This window comes from Erythranthe guttata, chromosome 5, assembly GCF_056151865.1.
Source record: "Erythranthe guttata isolate IM_541 chromosome 5, IM_541, whole genome shotgun sequence".
In the NCBI taxonomy this organism is placed as follows: Eukaryota; Viridiplantae; Streptophyta; class Magnoliopsida; order Lamiales; family Phrymaceae; genus Erythranthe; species Erythranthe guttata.
The window spans coordinates 16,797,054-16,820,024 of NC_142537.1; the positions used below are offsets into that span (position 1 = coordinate 16,797,054).

The 22,971-nt window shown below is 34.6% G+C and overlaps 4 protein-coding genes and 2 non-coding genes across 9 annotated transcripts; 1 reads left to right on the forward strand and 5 right to left on the reverse strand.

Annotated features, from left to right (window-relative positions):
* Positions 1-2,073: 2,073 nt before the first annotated feature.
* Positions 2,074-4,764, reverse strand: LOC105970259 (3-oxoacyl-[acyl-carrier-protein] synthase I, chloroplastic). Its single transcript, XM_088817827.1, has 6 exons — positions 4,333-4,764; positions 3,400-3,573; positions 3,169-3,282; positions 2,578-2,679; positions 2,422-2,488; positions 2,074-2,277 (listed from the first exon to the last, which is right to left on the reverse strand). Exons 1-6 carry the CDS (start codon positions 4,762-4,764, stop codon positions 2,210-2,212), a joined length of 957 nt encoding a protein of 318 aa, XP_088673953.1. The 3' UTR covers positions 2,074-2,209.
* A 1,769-nt stretch (positions 4,765-6,533) lies between these two features.
* Positions 6,534-6,605, forward strand: TRNAC-GCA (transfer RNA cysteine (anticodon GCA)). Its single transcript has one exon. It is a non-coding gene; the product is annotated as a tRNA-Cys (tRNA).
* Positions 6,606-6,942: 337 nt separating this feature from the next.
* Positions 6,943-8,364, reverse strand: LOC105970255 (Glutaredoxin family protein). The gene has a single exon (XM_012995064.2). It carries the CDS (start codon positions 8,150-8,152, stop codon positions 7,052-7,054), a length of 1,101 nt encoding a protein of 366 aa, XP_012850518.2. The 5' UTR covers positions 8,153-8,364; the 3' UTR covers positions 6,943-7,051.
* A 5,040-nt stretch (positions 8,365-13,404) lies between these two features.
* Positions 13,405-15,670, reverse strand: LOC105970256 (uncharacterized). 4 transcript variants are annotated; one of them, XR_016031150.1, is made up of 4 exons: positions 15,152-15,530; positions 14,234-14,482; positions 13,771-13,811; positions 13,405-13,663 (listed from the first exon to the last, which is right to left on the reverse strand). XR_016031150.1 is itself a non-coding variant. In XM_012995065.2 (3 exons), exons 1-2 carry the CDS (start codon positions 15,457-15,459, stop codon positions 14,269-14,271), a joined length of 522 nt encoding a protein of 173 aa, XP_012850519.2. In that variant the 5' UTR covers positions 15,460-15,670; the 3' UTR covers positions 13,405-13,590; positions 14,234-14,268. The 4 variants fall into 4 exon arrangements, 3 of the variants coding, with proteins under 3 accessions (XP_012850519.2, XP_088673954.1, XP_012850520.2); XM_012995065.2 differs by lacking the exon at positions 13,771-13,811 and having other exon boundaries at positions 13,405-13,590; positions 15,152-15,670; XM_088817828.1 differs by lacking the exon at positions 13,771-13,811 and having other exon boundaries at positions 13,405-13,638.
* Positions 13,897-14,015, reverse strand: LOC148770786 (U5 spliceosomal RNA). Its single transcript, XR_016031464.1, has one exon. It is a non-coding gene; the product is annotated as a U5 spliceosomal RNA (small nuclear RNA).
* A 96-nt stretch (positions 15,671-15,766) lies between the features above and the next one.
* Positions 15,767-19,901, reverse strand: LOC105970258 (Nuclear transport factor 2 (NTF2) family protein). The gene is made up of 4 exons (XM_012995069.2): positions 19,502-19,901; positions 19,010-19,343; positions 16,800-16,996; positions 15,767-16,691 (listed from the first exon to the last, which is right to left on the reverse strand). Exons 2-4 carry the CDS (start codon positions 19,283-19,285, stop codon positions 16,445-16,447), a joined length of 720 nt encoding a protein of 239 aa, XP_012850523.2. The 5' UTR covers positions 19,286-19,343; positions 19,502-19,901; the 3' UTR covers positions 15,767-16,444.
* Positions 19,902-22,971: the final 3,070 nt, after the last annotated feature.

The window sequence follows — 22,971 nt, forward strand, 5'->3', positions numbered from 1 at the left end:
TCCAATTTTTTTTTTCTTTTTATCGAAATTATATATATGAGATCTCAATTTCTAATTCGTTTCGATTTTCGAAAGTCTGAATTTCCCTCCCCCCCTCACCCCACCCCACCCCATAAGTACACTTATAATATTAATATTATTATACATTTTATAAATTAAGTGACTAAACATGTGGAATTTTCCGATTCTGATTCGATTTTTTTTAATTTTGGATCAAGTTTTTATATTCCAATTTTCAAAATTCAATTTTCGTTTTTTCCAATTATTAATTATCTTTTAGCCTTAAAACAGTATTAAATTTCAATTTTAGCCCCAAAATAGTGTTTTCCGTTAACAGCTAATGCTCACGTGACGGAGGGGACCAAATGTGTTTAAAATTAAACTCTTGAGGTGTATTTTGTTTGTATTTTGTTCACTTTGGAACAACGGGAACTAAAAGTGGAATCGCGTGAAACATGACGGACGACAAGTGTAATTCTCTGAATTTACTGAATAAAGACATGGCGGCAGATATATGCAAGCCCATTTTTTTATTAGTTCAAGACCTCCAACATAAAAATACTAATTTACCCTTAATGAAATTCAAAATCAAATAAAAAACATAAATCGTAATAAATAAATAAAAATCGGCGTTACAACGCCGATTTGGTTAACAAAAATCGGCATTGTGACGCCGATTTTCGTGTACAAAATCGGTCTGGATAAACCGATTTGGGAAACCAACGAAAACACACAAAAAAATCAATTTCAATCTCAATTTTTTTTGCCAAAATCGGCTAAAGCATTGCAACCCAACAAGAAGTAAGCATAGATTAATGTTCATCCACGCATATTTATCAAGAATCGATGCTCGATTAATGTTTTTGAATTGACAAACAAAAGTTTAGTAAAAATGACTTGTTGGTGGTGGTGGGGTGGTGGTGATTGTGCGGTGTCTCGGCGGTCTGGTGGCGACAGTTGTGAGTTTTTCTATTTTTTTTTTTTGTTTATTTTTTATTTTTTTATTTTTTATTTTTTGGTCTTGAATAAATTAAAAATAGAGTTTGTTTGTATTTGGGTATTATTTATTGATAAGGGTATATTCGTCATGTTTGGTCTTGATGTAATAAAATTAAATTAATTTACGGGCTTGAACTAATAAACTCATTTATGTGAGTTTGAACTAATAAAAAAATGGACTTGCATATATCCGCCGCCTAAAGACATACATAAACCAATTTCCCAACTATTCAGGGGCGGGATCGGGTACGAACTGGTGCAGTGCACCAGCGATTTGGAGCCGTCGGATTGTGGAGTTTCTTTGAATTACTTGTTCGATTTTGTGGCGTCGGCGGCGGAAGAAATCGGACGATTGGTTGCTTCGTGCTGTACCGGTACGAGAACACCTCATTATATGTATAGTATTCATATATTTTAATTTATGCTATTAACTTTTACTCCCTCCACCCTCAAAATATTTGTAATTTTCGATTGTTGTATGCAGATAAAGAAATATAATAGATATGCATGAATTATAGGACAAAATAGGGAAGAATGAGAGATGAATAGACGGAAAATTTGGAAATTATGGCTTAGAAAATTAAAAAGACCAAAATGCCTTCAAATTTGCATATGCAACGCTCATGCGTTTGGTTCCGACCATTTTGGCCTGAATTGAGTCATATATGGCAACGTGGCACAAATAATCTAGTTCAGGTGGAATCGTGCAATTTTTTTTTAAATCATATTGCACTCCGTAAAAATTGACAATGTATAGGTGGTAAAATGTTATTTACCATATATTTTGTTATTTTATTTTATACTATTAACTTTTACTCAGCCCCAAAATATTTGTCATTTTAGATCTTTACGTACAGATAAAGGAACCCAATAAATTTGCATGATTTATAGCAAAAAAATATAGAAAATCATCAAAATACACTTGTTATTAGTTGTTTATATACTAATTATCTCTATATTAATTAAGAATGATAAATGTGAAATTGCAAAATAAAAAAGAGTGGAGTTAATGCATCATTCAAATTCTAAAGTGAGAACTAATTTGAGTTAAAAAAAAATTCCAAAACAACAACTATTTGCGGAGGGAGTAGAAATATTTATTTCGTTTGTTTTGCTAATTTTTGTGAATACCTCTAGAATTCTCGACGCTTCTATTAAGCAAATATCATCACGCAAGTGCACTTTCCTTGAAATTGTATGACCGAATCATTTAAGGCTTGAAGGGTGTAAAGACGACAACTGAATTATGCCCGCCGAAGCCAAACGAGTTAGATATGGCTGCAATAAAATTATATAAACTCAATATTAAGAAGCTTCATTACATGATCTTAATTCTTACTTAATAATGTGCATTCATGATTTTTTATAATCGAACGCTAGCTAGAAAGTTTACGTCACAAGAAACTAAATTGATTCACATACCAACATTTACTTGATGTTGTTTCTTTACATTCGGGACAGTGTCGATAGTCACAGCCGGTTCCAAATCCTGCACACAAAAGGTAAAAATCAAGACATGCAATTACTATTAGCAAATTTTCGTAATTAATTATGATTTTTGTTTAATAGTGATTTTACATATTGGTTGATTGTTGGATGTAACCAGCCGGTGTTGATTGCTTTAATGGTTGCTATTGCTTCCAATCCTCCGGCAGCTCCGAGCCCATGTCCAGTCATCGACTAAAGCACGGAAATGAAAAATAAGTTAATTGTTTAGCTCGTCTGGAATATGATCACAAACTATAGTTGCAATAAAAATCAGGGGCAAATTACGGCCACCCCTGAGTTATGATTAAATTACGAGAAACCCCCATGTTTGGGTAATTACAGCCACCCCCTCAACTATGTATTATCTTACGAAAATACCCCTCCATAAGTAAATTTAGGGATGTTAAATCGGTAAAATCGAACCGAAATTCGGTATGCCAACACTTCATACCGTTTACCGAACTGAATATACGATTGTTCGGTAAATAACCGAATTACATAAATTTTATGTAAACATATTTAAAAGGAGGAATGGCTGTAATTACCCAAACAAGAGGGGTTTTTTCGTAATTTGACAAATACCTCAGGGGCTGGCCGTAATTTGCCCAAAAATCAAATATTAATATATAGCAACATAACATTTATTGGACAAAAATCTTATGAATAGAAATAAATTTTAACCTTGGTGCCATTCATTTTTATCTCAAAGGTATTTTTGAAGACGTTCTTGATGGCATTGATTTCAGCCAAATCTCCAGCAGGTGTTGATGTTGCATGAGCATTCACATAATTAACCTGTCACTTGCAAAAAAAATTGTTTAATATACAATATAACACAATTATTTTCTTTATGCCTTTAATCATAAAAAAATGAAAATAAAAAAAGAAAAAGAAAAAGAAAAATCGATCAACCTCTTCAGGGGACACTCCTGCATCATACAAGGCCTTGATTATGCAAGACGAAACACCGAGCCCGTCTGAACGAGGAGTTGTCAAATGATGAGCGTCGCAAGTGGCGGCACCTCCCAAGAACTCGGCAACTATGTTGGCTCCTCTCTTCATTGCATGCTCCAAACTTTCCATGATCTGTGGATATTATTCGTTTTTTTAGTATCTCGTAAATAAAAAAACAGGGTTTGTTTATTTCATTTAGTACCCTTCGGTTATATGGAATTGCTGAAAAAATCCTCGTATTATAAATATTAGCCAAAAAAAAAGAGAAGACGCATACGATTCAATGTTATTAGCAAACTATCCCCTAAAATTACACTGTTTGGGCGTGTGCTAAAAACGAGGCATTATAGAGAGTTTTTTTCCTAGTATTTATAATATGAGGAGTTTTTTAGCAACTTGATATAGGGATGTGACAAATATCGTTTCAGATATAATAATACAGTTTCAATTTCAAATGTGAGTTTGACCATTTTAAGTATGAATTTGAAAACACTCAAAAGAAGGGATTTGTATTTTACTCGAGTTAGCTCTCTAATCCAACTAAAATAACCAATATTGCTTGCCAGGTGATAAATATATGCATCAATCGATAAACACAACCTACAACTTTGATGATTTGAGTTATCTAAAAGTTAAAATGTAACTCATTCATGCATAATTTTACCACCTAACATCCAGTATAATCTAATTTATTCAAGTTTGATTAGAAAGCTAACTCAAAGACCTACAGTTTCCATATTTTGAATTTTGCCAAATAATCGACTAAAAAAGGGTCAAACTCACGTTCAAAATCATAACAGTACTAGTACAAACTGAAACGATATTTAACATTTCAGTTTGATAATACATGAAGTTTTTTGCTAATAATAGTTAAATGAGAGAGGGACATACTAGTACACCGGCGCCTTCACCGATAACAAAACCATCACGGTTCTTGTCCCACGGCCTAGAAGCCTTATGCGGTTCATCGTTTCTTTGAGACAACGCTCTGCAAGCTATAAAACCTCCAACGCCAGCTGGATTAACGCCGGATTCGGCCCCACCAGCGACCATGACATCAGCATCGCCTCTTCTGATGTGATTTGCGGCGGCAAATAGGCAGTGGTTTGCGGTGGCGCAAGCGGTTGAGATGGAGTAAACGGGCCCCATAAAGCCCGTTTCTATAGCAAGCAATGCGGACCCCGTGTTGGTGATTGAGTAAGGAACGAAGAACGGAGTTACTTTTTTGTGTCCCTTTTGAACTAGGGCTTCGATTCCGTTGCTAAAAGCTGTAACGCCTCCCATAGCTGACCCTACCAACACCCCCATTCTGGTCTTGTCCATCTTTCGTATACATGGGTGACAATTCGACGGATCGGATCAGAATTAATACTTTCGAAAGAAAAAAAATGAAAAACTAATTCTACTTCCATTCCAAGAAATAATAGGAAATTAGATGAAAAAATGTTGTTCCAAAATCAGAAACTTTTGGATTGGAATCGGCAGAATTCGAAAAATTCCAATTTTTAGTAATCTAAAATATGAAATTCACAAGTGTATTTTTTGGAGGAAAAAATTGGAATTTTCGGATTTATTTTCAGACATTAAAATCGGACCGAAAATTGCAATCTCGTATAAATTCCAATTCCAATAAAAAAAAATCTGAAATTGGACTTTTTGAAATTCATAATGAAAAATATTGATCAGAAATTGAAAAAAATAAGATCAAAATTGGCGGAGATTATAAATTTCGTTCCAATTTCCACCATTAGTTAGTCACACACAATGACAAGAATTGAAGACCTTTCTATTTGGAACAAGAATCGATTAGCGGTGATACAATTTTCAAAGAACAAAAAATCCTTACATTATCGAGCACTTGTTTCCCAAGGCTAGCATCATCGAGGGCTTTTTGGCCAGCGACCAAGCAATATCTCCAACAGTCATCGAGGCGGCGATCGTTTTTCCCATCTATGTATCCCTCGGAAGAGAAGGATTTGCCCCGCGAACCTAACAGAATATTCCGAAGCATCAAATCTATCTATTGGTGTGATTCCACTTACACCATCAAGGAGTTTATTGTAATATGCATCGACATCGCTTCCAAAAACCGAAACAAGTCCCATTCCGGTTATGACAACTCTTTTCTTTGGATCCATTTCTCTCTTCGGTGCAGAAGAAACTATCGGAGAAGGCATCGCCTTAATTTTTCGACATTTTGCTGCTTATCAAAATTACATAACTAATTCTTCAGATCAATACTAAACATTTAAAAACGAGCGTTGGACAAAAGGGTTAATATGTACCGGAAATGATATGAATCCCTTAGCCTCAAAACCAGTTGAGCCCACTTGAAAGAACGAACGCCCGTTTCTTGATTCTTTACTATTATTGAAGATCAAAATAGTTAAAGATGCACAAGCAATGGTAGCCTTTTTTCGACTCCACAAAAAACTATAAGAGTCTTTCAACTCGCTAAAAGAATCCGAACGGGAATAAGAATCGAACGAGTTTACGAAGAGTTTGAGATTCTTGGAGTAGGAATTTTGTGATCAGGAGTCAACTCTACTAATTCAAATAGGTTCATTACTAAAACAAAGGGTGAATTTGAATGTATGTTTATTACAATTAATTAATAAGATGTGAACCTAAAATGAACCTAGTTTTTCATTACATAAATGTAAAATATTATAGGCTTCACTATTATATTAAATGTTTAACTACTTTAACCGGCCTCTTGCACTCACAATTACTGAATGCCTAACTTCTCCAATTAAGGCAAGAGCAACTAGCAAGCCATTCTTTAATTTCATTACATCATTTACATGAACCAAACACACACTTCATAAAAACACTCTTTTTCAAGCCAGTTTTACTTGCCTTAATTGGAGAAGTTACTAGTGACAACCAAGCTCATCTCGGATACTAAGAAAAAAAAACATTGCCTGAAAATCCAAATAAACTAACCAATAGTATGAAAATCACAAAAAAATTAAATGTACCACACAAGTTTTTTTATTTTATTTTTTCCCAAGGAAAGAAGAAAGAAATATTTATTTGTCCCGTTGGTTTTCATTAATAAATGTATACAATGAAACATTTGCTATCAATAAGGGTCCATAGCTCAGTGGTAGAGCATTTGACTGCAGATCAAGAGGTCACCGGTTTGAACCCGGTTGGGCCCTTCCTTGTTTATTTTTTATTTTTTATTTAATTTTATTATTCAAATTCAATGCCCTTTCTTTTTTAATTTTTATTTTCCAAATTCAATGCAATTTTTTCAATTGCATTTCATAAGATCAATAACCATTTTGGCCAAAGAAAAATAGAAAATCAATAAATCATACTTAAATCATAAAATTAAGTAGCAACAAATCCTCAACAAAAACCAATATTTTTATTTTTCAAATTTAATACAATTTTTTCAATTACATTTCATAAAATCAATAACCATTTTGACCAAAGAAAATTAGAAAATCATTAACTCATACTTAAATCATAAAATTAAGTAACAACAAATCCTCAACAAAAACCAATTGAAAGTATATATACTCTTTTCATCACATAAATTCCTTTACAAACACAACAATTACCTCCACAATTCATTAAATTAAAAAAAAAAAAAAAAAAATCAAATGCAAATAGGGCAATGAACCAAACCATTCTCATTACACACACCACACCTCTCTCTCTCTTTCTTGCCCTCAACCACAACTTTACAACTCCCGCCACATTCCAAACACGGCACAAATCTCGCGCCCCCACAACCCGCGCACCCGACCCGACCCGCCCCCCTCTCCACTTTCGCCCAGTTCAGGATCCGACTCAGCCGACCCGTTTCGTTCAGACCCACCACTTCCTCCACCCCACCCACGTACCTCCCCTTCACAAACACCCTCGGCACCGCCGCCGCACCTTCCCCGAGCAGCTCCCTCAGCTCGGTCAGGAACCCTCCGTCCATCGCCACGTCACGCTCGTCGAACACCACCTGGTGCGTCTCCATCAGCTGCCTCACCCGCTGGCAGTCCTCGTGCGTCCGCCGCACCCCCCGCAGCGACGTCGTGTACACCACCACCGCGTCGCCGCCGCCGGGCGGGCAGTTCTCCTCGAAGTCCGCCAGCGGGTCGGGCCTCACGAACCCGCCCGCCTTCCCGCCCTTCTCCCTCTCCATTTTGTCCTTCAGGATGAAGATGTTCTCCCTCAGTGATTTCGGAACCACAACTTCACCGCTCTTCGCCGACTCGGTCCGGGCCGAGTTGAATCTCTTCAACTCGTGATTCCACGGCGAGTCGACTCGCTTCGACTCGGTTGTTTTGGTAGTGGTAGTGGTGGGTTTAGCTTCCAGCTCTTCGAGCGTGTGGAAGGAGAAGCTCTTCCGCCTGGCTGCGGCGGGGCTATCGTTCGCCGGCGCCGCCGCCGGAGATTTTTTAGGGCTGGAAACAGGTGCGGTGGGGGGCGGCGGCGCGGCTTTGAAGTCCTCCAGTGCCTTGCTGACTTCGTCCCACGAGCGAGGGGCGCCTTCAATGGCGTTGAGCTTCTCCAGAATAGGTGCTGGCACGTGCGAGTGCTTCTCGTCTTGCTCCTCCTCTGAATCTGAATCTGATTCGGCTGCGCCGCCGCCCTTCAGCCACGGCTCCTCGATGGAGTTAACGTCGAAAACGGCGAAGCTGGACGGCGGCGGGCGGTAGACGACGATGGCGTCCTCGATTCTCTTGGATGAAGCGCACCCCATTGTCGCAGAGCTGCAGAAGAATTGATTTTGGAGGGAAGAATTAGTGATGGGTTTTTTTTTTTCTTTTTTTTTTTGGAATAGAAAAATAAAAAAAAATGTATTTAATTTATTAATTTGGGATGGTGTTATCTGGAATATGATTGGTTGGAGTTATTTTGGAGGTTTAGCCAAATTTTGGTTTGTGGCTTTGATTTCTCCAAAATTGTTCAATTTAGGAAAAAGACAGTTGTGTATGATTGTGGAGGATGATAAAACACGTAGCTTCTTAAACATTTGTTATAATATTGTTTCTCAAATATTAATAATAATAATAATAATAATAATAATAATAATAATAATAATAATAATAATAATAAATAAATAAAAGCTATATATTCAATATTTATTTTCATATTTCATACACAATATATGTCATTTATTCCATCCAACTTGTATTTCATGTAAAATGAATGTGTCAAATTTGTTACTAGTTAATTGGAAAGGAATTTTCGGATTTTTTTTTTCAAAGAATATTTTTACTTTGAATTCCGAAATCTCGAATTTTCGTATTTTTTTGAAATTTCATAGATTGAAATTAGAATATATGTAAGAGATTTGTGGGCAATGTTTGGAAGCGTTTTAGAACTTATTTTGAGTAAATATGTTTTGGGGAAAAAATTTGAGATGAAAGTAATGTTTGTTTATATTTTGTAAGGAGAAAAAATACACAGTAGGAGTCAAATCATGTTTAAAGATGTTAGAAAAAGTATTTTAGAAGAAAAAAATTGAAAGATGAAGTGATGTTTATCTGTTTTTTAGTGAACGACATATTTTACTGCAAAATCTATTTATTGTAGGAGTCACATCACATCTGAAGAAGAGAGAAACTTTTGAAATTGTTTTGAGAAATGATTTGAAAAGTTTAATAAATCCCATTTTGTTTTGGGGAATCATTGAAAACAAAATAGAAATGGTTCCAAGCATTGCCTGTATTTCTAATTCGATTCTGGTTTTCGAAGAATTAAATTTTGATCTGGGCTCGTGAGTAAATGAAGAGCAGCGAGCTCTCCTTATTGTAAGAGGTAACTGACGACCTAGGCCGACATGAATAAAACCAACGATCTGAACAGGTTAACGACTTGTATTGGAGTAACAAGGGTGGCGAGCTATGCTTCATAAAGAGAAAACGACGAGCTAGATGTACGAACTAGCGAGTCAAACGACGACGAGTATGCGCTTTTACCATTTTACCCTTATGTGCTTATTATGTTCTATTACAAGAAATAAATAGATTTAAAAAAAAAAAAAAAGAGAAAAATAGATATCAAAATCCAGGAATTAGTCAAATAATGCTTGGCAAACAAAAATAAATAAATAATGTATGAAGAAGTTAAATGAAAAATGAGAATTAGAATTTATTTTATTTATCAAAAAAAAAAAATGAAAAATGAGAATATTATCACGGGCCACAAACTCGACCAATTGATTGAAACATTATTCTTTGGTTGTGGGCCTTGTGCCTGTGGTTTATGTTATTATTATATTTTTGTAATAATTCTTGTGGATGAGATTTTCATTTTTTTATTTTTTTTTTATTTTATTCTTTTCATTTTTCGTTTTTTGACAACTAATATATTGGAAATGGGAAGGATAAAATTTAATATTATATATATTATAGAATGATCAATGATCATAGAAGCAGCTAAGAATATAAGTAAATTACGGCCACCCCTGAGAGCATGTTAAATTACCAAAAAACAATAGCCCTGAGAGCATGTTAAATTACGAAAAAACTCTTCTATTGTGAATAATTACAACCAGCCATCAACTATGAATATTCTTACATGTTCATCCTTATGGCATCAAATTCGATATAATCTTCTAAATTATATGAAATGTTCTCTTGTTTGTACTCGATTAGCGCAAAAATACAGTTTATGATAGCACCACAATCTGATATTTGCAAGCTATATGATCATCTTGTTTCAAAATGTGGAGCTCAAATAGAATAAAACGGGTTCATTTCATATAATCTAAAAGATTTCACTAAATTTAGCAGCACAAGATTGAACGTGTAAAAATATTCATAATTTAAGAAAATAATTAAACTAACATTTCGTAATTTATCTTACTTTAGGGGTGGTCGTAATTTACCACCAAGAATATATTGGAAAAAATGAAGCATATAATATAATATTATATATTTTTTTAGAATGATCAGTGATCATACAAAAATTGAGTTCATACACAGTATCCATTTATAGATTCCATTTCCCAAGACGAGCGATCAATTATATTTTTACAAAATTATGGTTATGGTTTTAATTTTTATTTCAATGTTCCATTTATAATTGTCAATTTGACACTCTACGCCAGTTCCGCCACTACGCAGAGTATTACAATATTTTTGATTTAAAAAAAAAAATGAAAATTCTAATTTTAATCCTAACAAGGTAATTGTCAAAATTCTATATTACTATATAAAACATTGGTCAAAAGTAATTTTGTAGAAATTATTCAATATGGTCATTGAAAAAACAATTCGAGTAATTTTTAATGCAATACCACATAGAATAATTATTGAAATTGAATGTGCATGTTATCTTTATATTCTAAAGTCTAAACATGAAATATTAGCTGTATGAAAAAATCCAAAATATCATCACAACTTATGCGTTACCCTCCTTTATGTGCAACGAATATTTATTTGACTACACAGTTCATTACACAATATATATATATATATATATATATATATATACCAGCAGTGTGTGCAAGATTCACAAGATTGATTCATTCTGCAGTTAATATATTCGCGGCGGCCCACACCCACAAATGTCGTTTACTTAGTTATACGGACAACTTGTTGTGTTTAATGTTTATACTTTTTTTTTTATTTAAACCTTAGTATATATCATTTAATTTCCACTTGCTTCCAAAAAATGTCACAAGAAATAAATAAGGGTAAATTACACGTACACCCTTGAGGTATCATAAAATAACTTTAAGGTCCATGTAGTATCTGTAATGACAATCACCCCCCCTAAGCATTGTTAGAAACATTAACGAAATAACACATTGGATAAGTTATTCCGTTAGGGTTCTAACAACCTATTAGTTTCAGGCAGTGGTGGAGACAACATAAAGGTAGGGGGTGACATGGCTCTCCGAACATTTCGTAAAATCCTTATTATTTATATAAGATTTATAAATTTTCGTGTATGGTTGCATTAACGGCTCCGTTGGACATAAATATAGTGCATAACGGTCCCAGAACATGAAATCTTGGCTCCAGTAATTGTTTCAGGGGTGTGGTTGTAATTACCAATACCACAGGGATCTTAAAATTATTTTAGCCTACCTCAGGGGTGTAGGTGTAATTTATCCAATATATAAATTTTGAAAATGAAAAATTGACATCTTCCAATCAAAATCCGTGACTCTTTTGAATAAAAATTCAAAGGTTTTTTCTTAAGCATAAATACCCCCATAAGTTCTTACACTTCTTGCACAACACATTCACTACACACATAAGAAAAGAAAAGAAAAGAAAAGAAAAGAAAAAAAAATGGGAAATTGTTCTCTAAGAGCCACCACAGACACGGCAGAAGGGACCACCGGAGGACAAAAGCCGCCACCTCTGCCGCCAGGAAACGGAGTATGGAAGGTGAAACTGGTGATTAATCCGAAAGATTTGGAGAGGATTTTGTCGCATGAAATGAACACAGAGGCACTCATTCAGCAGATGAGGATTGCTGCTTATAATTCAACTCCCAAGAGATCGGGGAAGAAGGGCGGCTCGTGGAGGAGTTGCGTCGTTGATGAATCCGTTTATCACAAATACGACTGGCCGCCACGGCACCACCACCATCTCCGGCGATACGAATATTAATGTTTGTTTTGCATTGAGATCAGTAGTACTCATTTGAAGCAATCATGTGTGTATCAGAGCCTTTTATTTTCTATGATAGTCATGGTTTGAGATTATTCTATAGTAATTGATTGAGTTATTGTAATGTTTGATTATTTTGTGCTTGTAAATTACATGATTATATATATATATATATATATATATATATATATATATATATATATATATATATATATATATATATATATATATATATCCATGTTGTATGATATTTATGATTATAGTCTAAGAATATAATTTACAGTGCAAAATATATATTTGTTACAATTAAATGTTAGATAGGGTAAATTACAGCCAACCTGCCATCAGTGGCGGATCTGGCTATGATCTAAGGTGTGCAGTTGTACACACTTGATTTTAAACAAACTAAACTGTTATACATAAGTTGACACAAAAGGCTATTGGTTGAGGTTGTAAATATATTCTTCATTCATTTTTTGGTCATGGGATTCGATCACCCGGTACCCTCTCAAAATCTGATTTTTTTTCAAATCTTAACATTTTTCACCATTTTTCTCTTTAAATATTTCCACAATTCACCTAAAATTTGTAAATCGTAATTTTTTGTAAAGTGATATTTAAATTTTTTATCCTACAAATCGAACCCCCTTGGCAAAAATCCTAGATTCGCCACTGCCTGCCACCCCTGAGGTAAGGTTAAATTTTGAAAAAGCCCCACATGTTTGGATAATTACAATCGCCCTTCAACTATAAATCTTCTTATATGTCCGTCCTTACGGTGTCAAATTCAACATAATCTTCTAGATTATGTGGAATGTTCTCTAATTTGTACTCGTTTTGAAAAATGAAGTTTATGATGCATGGAGTCAAAATGGTACAAACTGAAGAATATTCCACATAATTTAGAAGATTCCACTAAATTTGACACAGCAGGTGTAGACGTGTATGAAGATTCATAGTTAAGGGGTGGTTGTAATTACCCAAACATAAGGAACTTTTTCGTAGTTTGACTTTACCTCATGGGGGTGGCCGTAATTTTCCCAACATTAAAAGGTAAATTACAACCATTCCCTGACAAAGCCACCCCGTATTTTATACTTGCTCGTCCACCCTTGCGTTCTCAAATTAAATGGAATCTTTTTAGATTCCGAGGAATATCTTTTAGCCTATCCTCATTTTACCAGGTTCAATTAGTCCGAATTTGGTCGTAAAATAGATGTTTCTTTCGGATTTGTAATAATCTGAATTTCTTGTTAACAAATAAAAAGACAAAATTACAATATACAAACAACCTATTTATTCCCTACACAACAATCCCAAAAGAATATATGGTGGTTTTGATGTAAGAAGACCTTCATATTGTAACATCAAAAACCTATAATTGAAATTTGAAACAAGCTCGTATATTTCATGAGAATGAATCGAACAGTTCCAAGTAAAAGTACGAATCAAATATATTTTCCGACAATTTTACATCAACATTCACTCATTTTCGAGCACGGAGGCAGATAAGATGACCTCATCGCCATCTCTTGAATCACCTACAATAAGTCCCTCCTTGTACTTGCTGAAATTTTTCGCAAGGCAAAAAAGGAGACGATAATTAGAGCCGAGCCTTCGATTCACGGAAAACAACAATCCTTGATCAGACAAAATTAGAGCATTACTAATCAATGGTCTAACCGAATCACGATTTTTGTATTATCACACAAGATATGAATTATCAAGAATCAAAAGTCAAGAGTACCTACGAGGGACCTTCGATCGAGGCTCAAACTACTATACAACCTACAGTTGGATTATTTAAGAAGTGAATTATGTATGTTCGATAAACTAAACAAAAAAATTTAACTTAGTTTTGCTGGGGCCTTTTCGTCCTAAGAAGAAAGAATACATCCAAAAAGTGGCGTATGCCGCTTGAATTGCAGCGAGCACCCGGTATTCTTTAGTAAAAGGCGAAAGAATAGTTCGCTAAGCGCTCACCGCGCAGCTGCGTGGTTAATTCAATTCTAAACACATTTTATACAAAAATCCTTAATCGGACAAAAAACGACTACAATTAGACTGTTACTTCCTGATTTTTTTTTTTTTTTTTTTTTTTTTTTTTGAAATTTCTTCCACTAATTCAGCCAATTAATGCAACTAATTATCAAGAAATTCGTCAAAATTCAAGAGACCGGCGTGGAAGCATCATGTACTACATTACGTACCTTTTGATCGAGGTCCTTGATTGGTGGGGCCTATCTCAAGAGTCTCTGACCCCGTTTCCAGAGATGACCTCATCCATGCTTTGGCCCCTTCGTCTGTACCTGCCGCCAGATGCCACATAAGCAGGGCAAGGCCGATAAGCTTTTATCGGCCACCAACCAAAGCCAGGTACAACGGCAATCCCACCTTGAATTCTTCCTTCACCATTACATCCCCTTTCAATCTCCTCTCGTCCACATGCTTTACAACCCCTGCGTGCGGAAATCGCACATGAAGAAGGAAAATGAATCATTTTCTCCAATAAAGCATTTCGTTTATTTTCAATGCGTGTATGGAAAAAACTTGCTATAATCTCGAAAAAAAAACAATCAAACTTTGAGTCGATCAGCGTAAGAGAAGGCTCAAAATTCTTTGGCAAGTTTTTAACCATTTGATTAATTTAGCAGCTAAAAAGACTATCTAAAATGTCAACAAATATATACGAGACCCGAGACCGATATTCTATTGTGTTTAATCTCCGATCTTCATGTTAAGTTATACTAAAGTAGAACCTCGATAACTTAATACTCGATAAATTAATAACCTCGCTTAAATAATAAATTATTTTGATCCCAACTTGGTGAGAACATGCTAAATTATTGACTCGATAATTTAATATTTCACTGAATTAATAGAATTTCCATAGTCCCGACTTTATTAATTTCCCCAAATTATTTGTGTTGTCTCGTTCTTTGTCGCTTTAGAGAATTTTTTTCGTTCCAAATTATGTCACTTTAGAATTCCGATCAATTCATATTTATTGATTTTCTTAATACGCAGAGGCGCGCAAAGAACGAAAAAACACAAATAATATTTATTGATTTTCGGATATAAATTATAGAAGAAAAAAAATAATAATCCTTTAGATTCAAAATACGTACGTTAGTGAAGGAAGAGAGCCAGAGTTCCCACTTTCTTCTGCGTTTTCTTCTTCAACAACACTTGTTTCAGGCGAAGAAACAGAACGTCGGATCAGCCGACCAATGGGCGGCGCCGCCGCCGGCGGCGAAGAGATGTGGGATTGGGTGATAGCTACAGAGGAAATTGAGCATCTGTAAGAGGAAATAAGTTGTTTGGAAAACGGAGAAAATTTCTGAGATGGCGGTGGTTTGGGGGACGAAAGGCGGAAGAAGGCGGTGGCGGTGGCGGTGGTGGTTTTACAGCCGCTGGTTGCGGTGGTAGCGGCCATACTACAGTATCTCTCCCGCCCGCGCAGGAAGATAAAATTCGTCGGATAACTCTTAACCACTGATTTTTCTTTTCTTATTTTAAATCAAAGGAAAATTTGCTCTTAGCCCCCCTTAAAGTTAATTATTTTCGCATATTACCCCAATAATTAAAATTTCAAGCACTTTTACCCTTCATTTTTTTGTTTCTAGTTATCCACTTATCCTCCATGACACCTATTATCTATCCATAAAAAATAGAAATAAATTATAACATTTTTATACTGATATTCATGTGAATACACGTCAAACAATTATGGTTTTATTATATATATATATATATATATATAGGCTACAATTAAAAAATTGTAATTACAGATCACACTTGATAAAATAGGCTAAAAAATAGATCACTAGATCAACAAAAACAAAAGGCAAAAAGAAACTTCAACTGTGTGTATATATAAAAAAAAAAGGGTAAATTACACACACCCCCCTGAGGTATGCTTAAATAACTGTAAGGTCCCTATGGTATCGATAATTACACTCAGCCCCCTGAAACGTAGTCAGAAACTCTAATGGGATAATGAATTGGATACGTTATTCCGATAGGGTTCTAACGGACTATTGGTTTCAGAAAGTGGTGAAGACAACAAAGAGCTATGGGGTGACATGGCTCCCCGAACATTCCCGAACATTTCTTAAATCACCCATAGCTCTTTGTTGTCTCCACCACTTTCTGAAACCAATAGTCCGTTAGAACCCTATCGGAATAACGAATCCAATTCATTATCCCATTAGAGTTTCTGACTACGTTTCAGGGGGCTGAGTGTAATTATCGATACCACAGGGACCTTACAGTTATTTAAGCATACCTCAGGGGGGTGTGTGTAATTTACCCAAAAAAAAATTTGAGCATAGACATCTTTGTTAATTACCAGATAAGCTAAAAATCCGAGGTTTTGAAGATCGCTTACGAGTAATGCCTTAACTAACTATAATTAAACCTTAAAGAAGGGGCTGGACTCCTCCGTGGATGAGAACAGGGGAGATATGATGGTGCACCATGTACCATCGTCCGTTATGGTTCTCGTATATATTAGTCACGTTGTGGGGCCCGGTCTCTATATCGTAAGCATTCATGGTAACCCAAGCCATATCTGCCATTACACGAGCCTTTACATCTCTTATTTCGAAATCCACTACATTTTCCCACCCGAATTCTATCTGCCAGCTCTGCATTACAGCGTTGTAACTAGAAAGAAAAAAAATAAAAATAAAATAATAAGCTCTTTCGTTCGAACACGAACATGTTTATAAATTTTTAAAATTTAAGCAAATAAAAAATAGAAAAAAGACGTACCCAGTAAATGACTCGCCGGTTGGATGAAAACACTTGACGTAATCTGCATTAAGCCAAAACTGTGACATAGCTGTGAGAGACCTATTTTTGACTAACGTAAAAAACTCGGTGTTGATATTAACAATGGCTCTTGTAGCAGCGTAATAAGCTTTCCATCCGTTGGGTGGTCTCAGATTATCTTGTTCGATAGTGAAATCCTGTTAGATGATGCAACAAAAATCAACATAATTTACCGTTTCGACCCTGATTGAAACGAGTAATGACTGCAGCAGTACCATAAGCTGGTTAAAGTTTACAAGATCAATTAAGATGTAATTCTCTTTAAGCGAGTTCGTGTAATAATATGTCCAAACAATATCTAAATTGTACCGCAGGGTCGAACAAAAGAGACAATTAAATAAAAAAAATTCAAATCCTAACAACGTATGGCAAACGCAAAATAAGGATGATGTTAACAAATATGAACGTAATGGTAATCTAAAATCACACGTGCGCTGTCTCTATTTCACACACACACACACAAACAACACACACACACACACACACACACACACACACACATATCTAAGCAGTCAATCAACCGTCATCTTGCCACAGATGAACTCTATTTTTATATTTATTTTTTCCTTTCTGTTTTTGTGACCAAAGAAATCTTAATTCTTGAACCGCGCCCATTATTTTCGTAATGAAGAAAAATCTGATATATCAATTATATTCAGCATTTCTCGTCACTAAATTATCTGTTGCTAAAGTAGATAAAATTCCTAAACTCTAATGTGAACATCTAGGAAAACAATAAACACATAGACCAAAAAATCAGGACCCCACATAAAAAGCTAAACCGTTTCTTGCTGATAGCAGTTAAATTATGAAAACGGAATTGTAAACCATAGATTTTTAGACACAATTCCATTTTCAAAGAGTATCTTTTCTATCAATAAAGATCACAAATAAGCATGCATAACGGCTCCCAAAATATAAAGTGGTAATCTATGCAGAAGCACAGCTCAAATCATTCACACACTTTACCCAATAGCCAATAAGTTATTATCACCTAAAGCAGATGGAAGGCTTATCCACCAGAATTCCCAACTCCATACTGAATATTCGTTTCCTATTTTTCTTGAACCAGTCAGGATGAGTAAGTTGTGACACAAGATTCTGTATCACAACAATTAGAAGTCATTTCCCATTTCTTGATTTATTCCTCCCAAGCATTAATTATTAGGGTAAATTACGAAAAAAACCCTGAACATAGGCTAAATTACGAACAACACCCCACCTATCCATAATTACCAAAACCCCCCAACGTTTTTCTCCATCTTACATCGACCCCCTTATGGTGTGATTTTCCACTGAATCTTTTTGAGTCCAAGGAATTATTCCCGAAAAATGCCGATTTTACCCCGACAGACGTGGCATTTATGTATGCTACTTTTCAAAGACAAAAATTAACCTTAGGGGGGCCTTTACACGGAATATTTATTCCTCTTAAATAACATCTTCACAACTTTTTTAGTATTACCATTACCCCTCTGAGGTTAACTTTTTTTTTCGACAAGTGGTATAAAGAAATGCCACGTCTACAAGGGTAGAATTAGCAATTTTCGCGAAATATACACCGGAATCAAAAAAAATCTGTGAAAATTCACACCGTAAGGAGATTGGTGTAAGACGGAAACAAACATCGGGGGTTGGTAATTAAGGATAGGTGAGGTGTTTGGAGTAATTTAACCTAAGTTCAGGGGGGTTTTCATAATTTACCCTAATTATTACTACTTCAAGGAAAGCAATACGAAAATGGCTATATTATGTTGAGTTATCCAAAGTAAATATTTTTTTATAACATGGTTGCAACTGTTTTCCTGCACAACCCAAGAAACTAATCAACTCAAATAATTTACCGTGGCAACCCTTATCTCCCATTGCTCAATTCAACGAATCGTACGAGCTAAACCAGAAAGTTACATGGTAAGTAAACCAAACAATTCCTAAAAAAACAAACAGAGACAACTCTACCATTCACATTACATAACAAAGAAATTATCTACTCCACCCCACTAATTCCCGGTTGAAATATCAAACAACCCGCTATTATACATACCAAAATCAGGTTTATAGCATCCTACAATAAATTCGAATAGATCAAGATAGTTACGATACCAAAATTCCAATAGTTCTTCAAAAAAAAAAAAAAAAAAGAGCCAAACCTTATGATAGAGTGCCTTCCACGCGTTATCATCGTTGGCAGCTTTACGCATGAGTGAGTTTGTCATGGAGAGGCGGCAGAGGCTCGGAAAATCCAAGTAACTGAGGGCATGCGTAGTTATCTCAGGTACAAGCTGCTCCATCATCGATGCTCCCGTCTGCCTCTCCACCAACACCTCCCCACTATTCTCACTACCAACACTGCCATTCACGCGCGCAGTCATTTTCCCCCAAGTATCCCCTTCTCCACTCTGTTCTCCCGTACAATCACACAGCATCAAGTTTTTTTTTTTTCAATTTTCCCCCAATTCAGAAGGGCTCGATTTCAATTTCGGTCTGCAAAATCGAAACACTTGCGAAAATGATGCGGAAATCGCTAGTCGTGAAAATCACAAAACAATTCGCGATCGCGGTCATTTTTGCAATTCGTGGAAGTACACACACGAAAATAAAATCGACGATCTTAAGAAAATTAAATCAAAAAATTAGGTTACCTTCTCCTGCAGAACAAGGAAATGTTGATTGGCATGGGGTTTCTCTTTTCCCCCCCATTTTTTCTGGTGGGATACAATTTGAAGGGTCCCCGTTCTTCTCTTCTTTCAAAAAACAAAAATTAAATAAATAAATTTGCCGGAGCTTGTGCGATTCTTCTGATATTCCGATTCTAATTAAGGGTTTAGAGAGAGAGAGAGAGTAATTACTGCAGAGGGTTCTGTAAATGAATTGGGAAGGACTGAGGAGGAAGAGAGGTGAAAGAGAACCTGCTATTTTGTAAATAGTTCAAACTGTAAGGGGTAGTTTGGTAATTCACCATCAACAATATTGGTTTAGATCTAAACTTTTTTTTTTTTAAGTAATTCAAGTCATTACAAGGAGAAGTAAAATTTCAATTTCCGATTTTCCCGTTTTCCCAAATTTATTTATTAGAATTATAACTATATATGTTTATTTGAATTTTATGAAATTGTTTTTACATTCCGAAAATAATTTCATTTGTAATATATAAATATTGTTATGCATTTTAAATTGTATACATTTAAACCTAAGAGTAAATTACAAACACCCCCGAGGTATGGTCAAATTACAAAAACCCCCACTTGTTTAGATAATTACATCTATCCCATTAACTATGATTTTTTCTTACACCTCCACCCTCATGGTGCCAAATTCAACATAATCATCTAGATTCCGTGGAATGTGCTCTAGCTCGTACTCGTTTTGTGTAAAAATACAGTTTTCAATGCACCACAAACAGATATATACAAGGTAAAAAACACATATTATGATCATCTTGATTCATAATGTAGAGTTCGAATGAGATAAAACGGGTACAAAAGTGATAATATTCCAGATAATATTCCATATAATCTCGAAGATTCCACTAAATTTGAGGAGTTGAGAGTGGTTGTAATTATCCAAACAGAGGGGTATTTTTGTAATTTGACAATACCTAAGAGGGTGTTTGTAATTTACCCTAAACCTAATTACATGTAACTCTCTATGTTAAGTCTAATTACGTTTAGACCTCAAAATTGTTAGAAATTGATGATCTATATATATATATATATATATATATATATATATATATATATATATATATATATATATATATATATATATATATATATATATATATATATATATATATATATATATATATATATATATATATATATATATATATATATATATATATATATATATATATATATATATATATATATATATATATATATATACTAGTGTAGAGCACCACGCAATGCGCGGTGCCGGGTGCCTCGAGTGAATACAAGAACTTATCGTATTATGTATTTTCGACATACTTTCATATATCGATTTTTAGGCTGCATTTTTTTTATCTTTTTTTTACGATTGGGTAAAATTTGTGTCAAATGTGGCGATGGGAAGTGACGATTTAAAGTTGTCTACAGAGGGTGTTGTGGGGTTCACTCCCTTGGAAACAAGGGAATTTGCTGGTGCACAAATGATTGTCAAAATACAAACTCGTTTATGTGTTAACGAAAGCTGATTAATCAGGAGTTAATTTTTCTTCCTTCTGTTAAAGGCTATCTGAATGACGGCGCGTGCGATGCGAAATAGGTATATAATATAGGGACCAAAAATCGTAAAAATTGATCTATTTGTTGAGATTTAAGATTTATTTAACATTTGAATCGACATAGATATGAATGAATTGAATCGTAAGATTTGAATCGTAAATCATAAGGTTTTATGCTCGGTATTGCGAATTCTCGTAAATGTAGCGGATATTTTGGATATTGAAAGAGAGATCCACTTTGGGGTTAAATTTGCAATTTGGGTGGAGCGGATAGGAAGATGGAGTAAGTATAAGGGTGATTCTGCAGTTTTCAAAACTGTTTGAGCCAGGGAGGTGGATGTTTTGAAATTACAAATTGACCTCCACTTGGGGGGCATTTCCGGTTTAAGGACCAAAATTAAAAATGGTATATAATATAGGGAAAAAATGTAATTATCACAAGTTTATTATAAATAATATAATAAAAAAAATCTTTCATAAATCATAAATCGTAAAATTTGATCGATTTGTTGATATTTAAGATTTTTTTGAACTTTGAATCGACTTAGGTATGAACGAATTGAATCGTAAGATTTGAATCGTAAATCATAAGATTTTAAACTCGGAATTGTGAATTTTCGTAAATGAGTCACACACGATTATAGCCGAGGAGTCGTAGAAGCATACTGCGTTGGTGGTGGATATTTCGGATATTTCAAGAGAGATTCGCTTTGGGGTTAAATTTGCAAATTAGGTGGAGCGGTTCGGAAGATAGAGTAAATAGGGTGATTCTGTAATTTTCAAAACTGATTCAGTAAGGGAGATGGATTTTCAGAAATTACAAATTAACCCCCACTTGGGGCATTTCTGGTTAAGGACCAAAATTATTTATATATATATATATATATATATATATATATATATATATATATATATATATATATATATATATGGACTAAAAATCGTAAAATTTGATTGATTTGTTGATTTTAAGATTTATTTTAACATTTGAATCACATAGATATGAATGAATTGAATCGTAAGATTTAAATCGTATATCATAAGGTTTTATGCTCGGTATTGAAAATTCTCGTAAATGAGACGGGTATTTTGGATATCGAAAGAGAGATCCACTTTGAGGTCAAATTTGCAATTTGGATGGAGCGGGTAGGAAGATGGATTAAGTATAAGGGTGATTCTGCAATTTTCAGAACTGTTTGAGCCAGGGAGGTGGATTTTTAGAAATTACAAATTGACCTCCACTTGGGGGCATTTCCGGTTTAAGGACCAAAATTAAAAATTGTATATAACATGGGGACAAAAGCCGTAATCATCACAAGTTTATTATAAATTATATAATGAATTAAAGTTTTCCTAAATCGTCAAATTTGATCCATTTGTTGATATTTAAGACTTATTTTAACTTTTGAATCGACTTAGGCATGAATGAATTGAATAGAGTTTTGAATCGTCAATCATTTGATTTTATACTCGGTATTGCGAATTTTCGTAAATGAGTCACACACAAATATAACTGAGGAGGAGTCAAAGCATACTGCGTTGGTGACGTATATTTCGGATATTGCAAGAGAGATCCAATTTGGGGACAAATTTGCAATTTGGGTTGTGGGGCTGGGAAGATGGAGTAAGTATAGGTCTAATTCTGCAATTTTCAAATTGTTTTAGTCGGGGAGGTGGATTTCCAGAAATTACAGATTGACCCCCACTTGGAGGCATTTCCGGTTTAAGCACTAAATTAAAAAATGGTGTATTATTAAATTAAAAATGGTATATAATATAGAGACAAAAACTGTAATTATCACAAGTTTATTATAAATAATATAATAAATTAAAGTTTTCCTAAATCGTAAATCGTAAAATTTGTTGATATTTAAGATTTATTTTAACTTTTGAATCGACTTAGGT

Coding starts and splice junctions, on each gene's coding strand:
- LOC105970259 (XM_088817827.1), bottom strand. CDS start 4,764: ATGGACAAGACCAGAATGGGGGTGTTGGTAGGGTCAGCTATGGGAGGC. Junction 2,680..3,168: donor TAAAAATGAATGGCACCAAG/GTTAAAATTTAT, acceptor TCCGTGCTTTAG/TCGATGACTGGACATGGGCT. Junction 2,489..2,577: donor ATCCAACAATCAACCAATAT/GTAAAATCACTA, acceptor TTTTGTGTGCAG/GATTTGGAACCGGCTGTGAC.
- LOC105970255 (XM_012995064.2), bottom strand. CDS start 8,152: ATGGGGTGCGCTTCATCCAAGAGAATCGAGGACGCCATCGTCGTCTAC.
- LOC105970256 (XM_012995065.2), bottom strand. CDS start 15,459: ATGGCCGCTACCACCGCAACCAGCGGCTGTAAAACCACCACCGCCACC. Junction 14,483..15,151: donor GGCTCTCTTCCTTCACTAAC/GTACGTATTTTG, acceptor TTCCGCACGCAG/GGGTTGTAAAGCATGTGGAC.
- LOC105970258 (XM_012995069.2), bottom strand. CDS start 19,285: ATGCTGTGTGATTGTACGGGAGAACAGAGTGGAGAAGGGGATACTTGG. Junction 16,997..19,009: donor GGAAGGCACTCTATCATAAG/GTTTGGCTCTTT, acceptor ATCATCTAACAG/GATTTCACTATCGAACAAGA. Junction 16,692..16,799: donor ACCGGCGAGTCATTTACTGG/GTACGTCTTTTT, acceptor TTTTCTTTCTAG/TTACAACGCTGTAATGCAGA.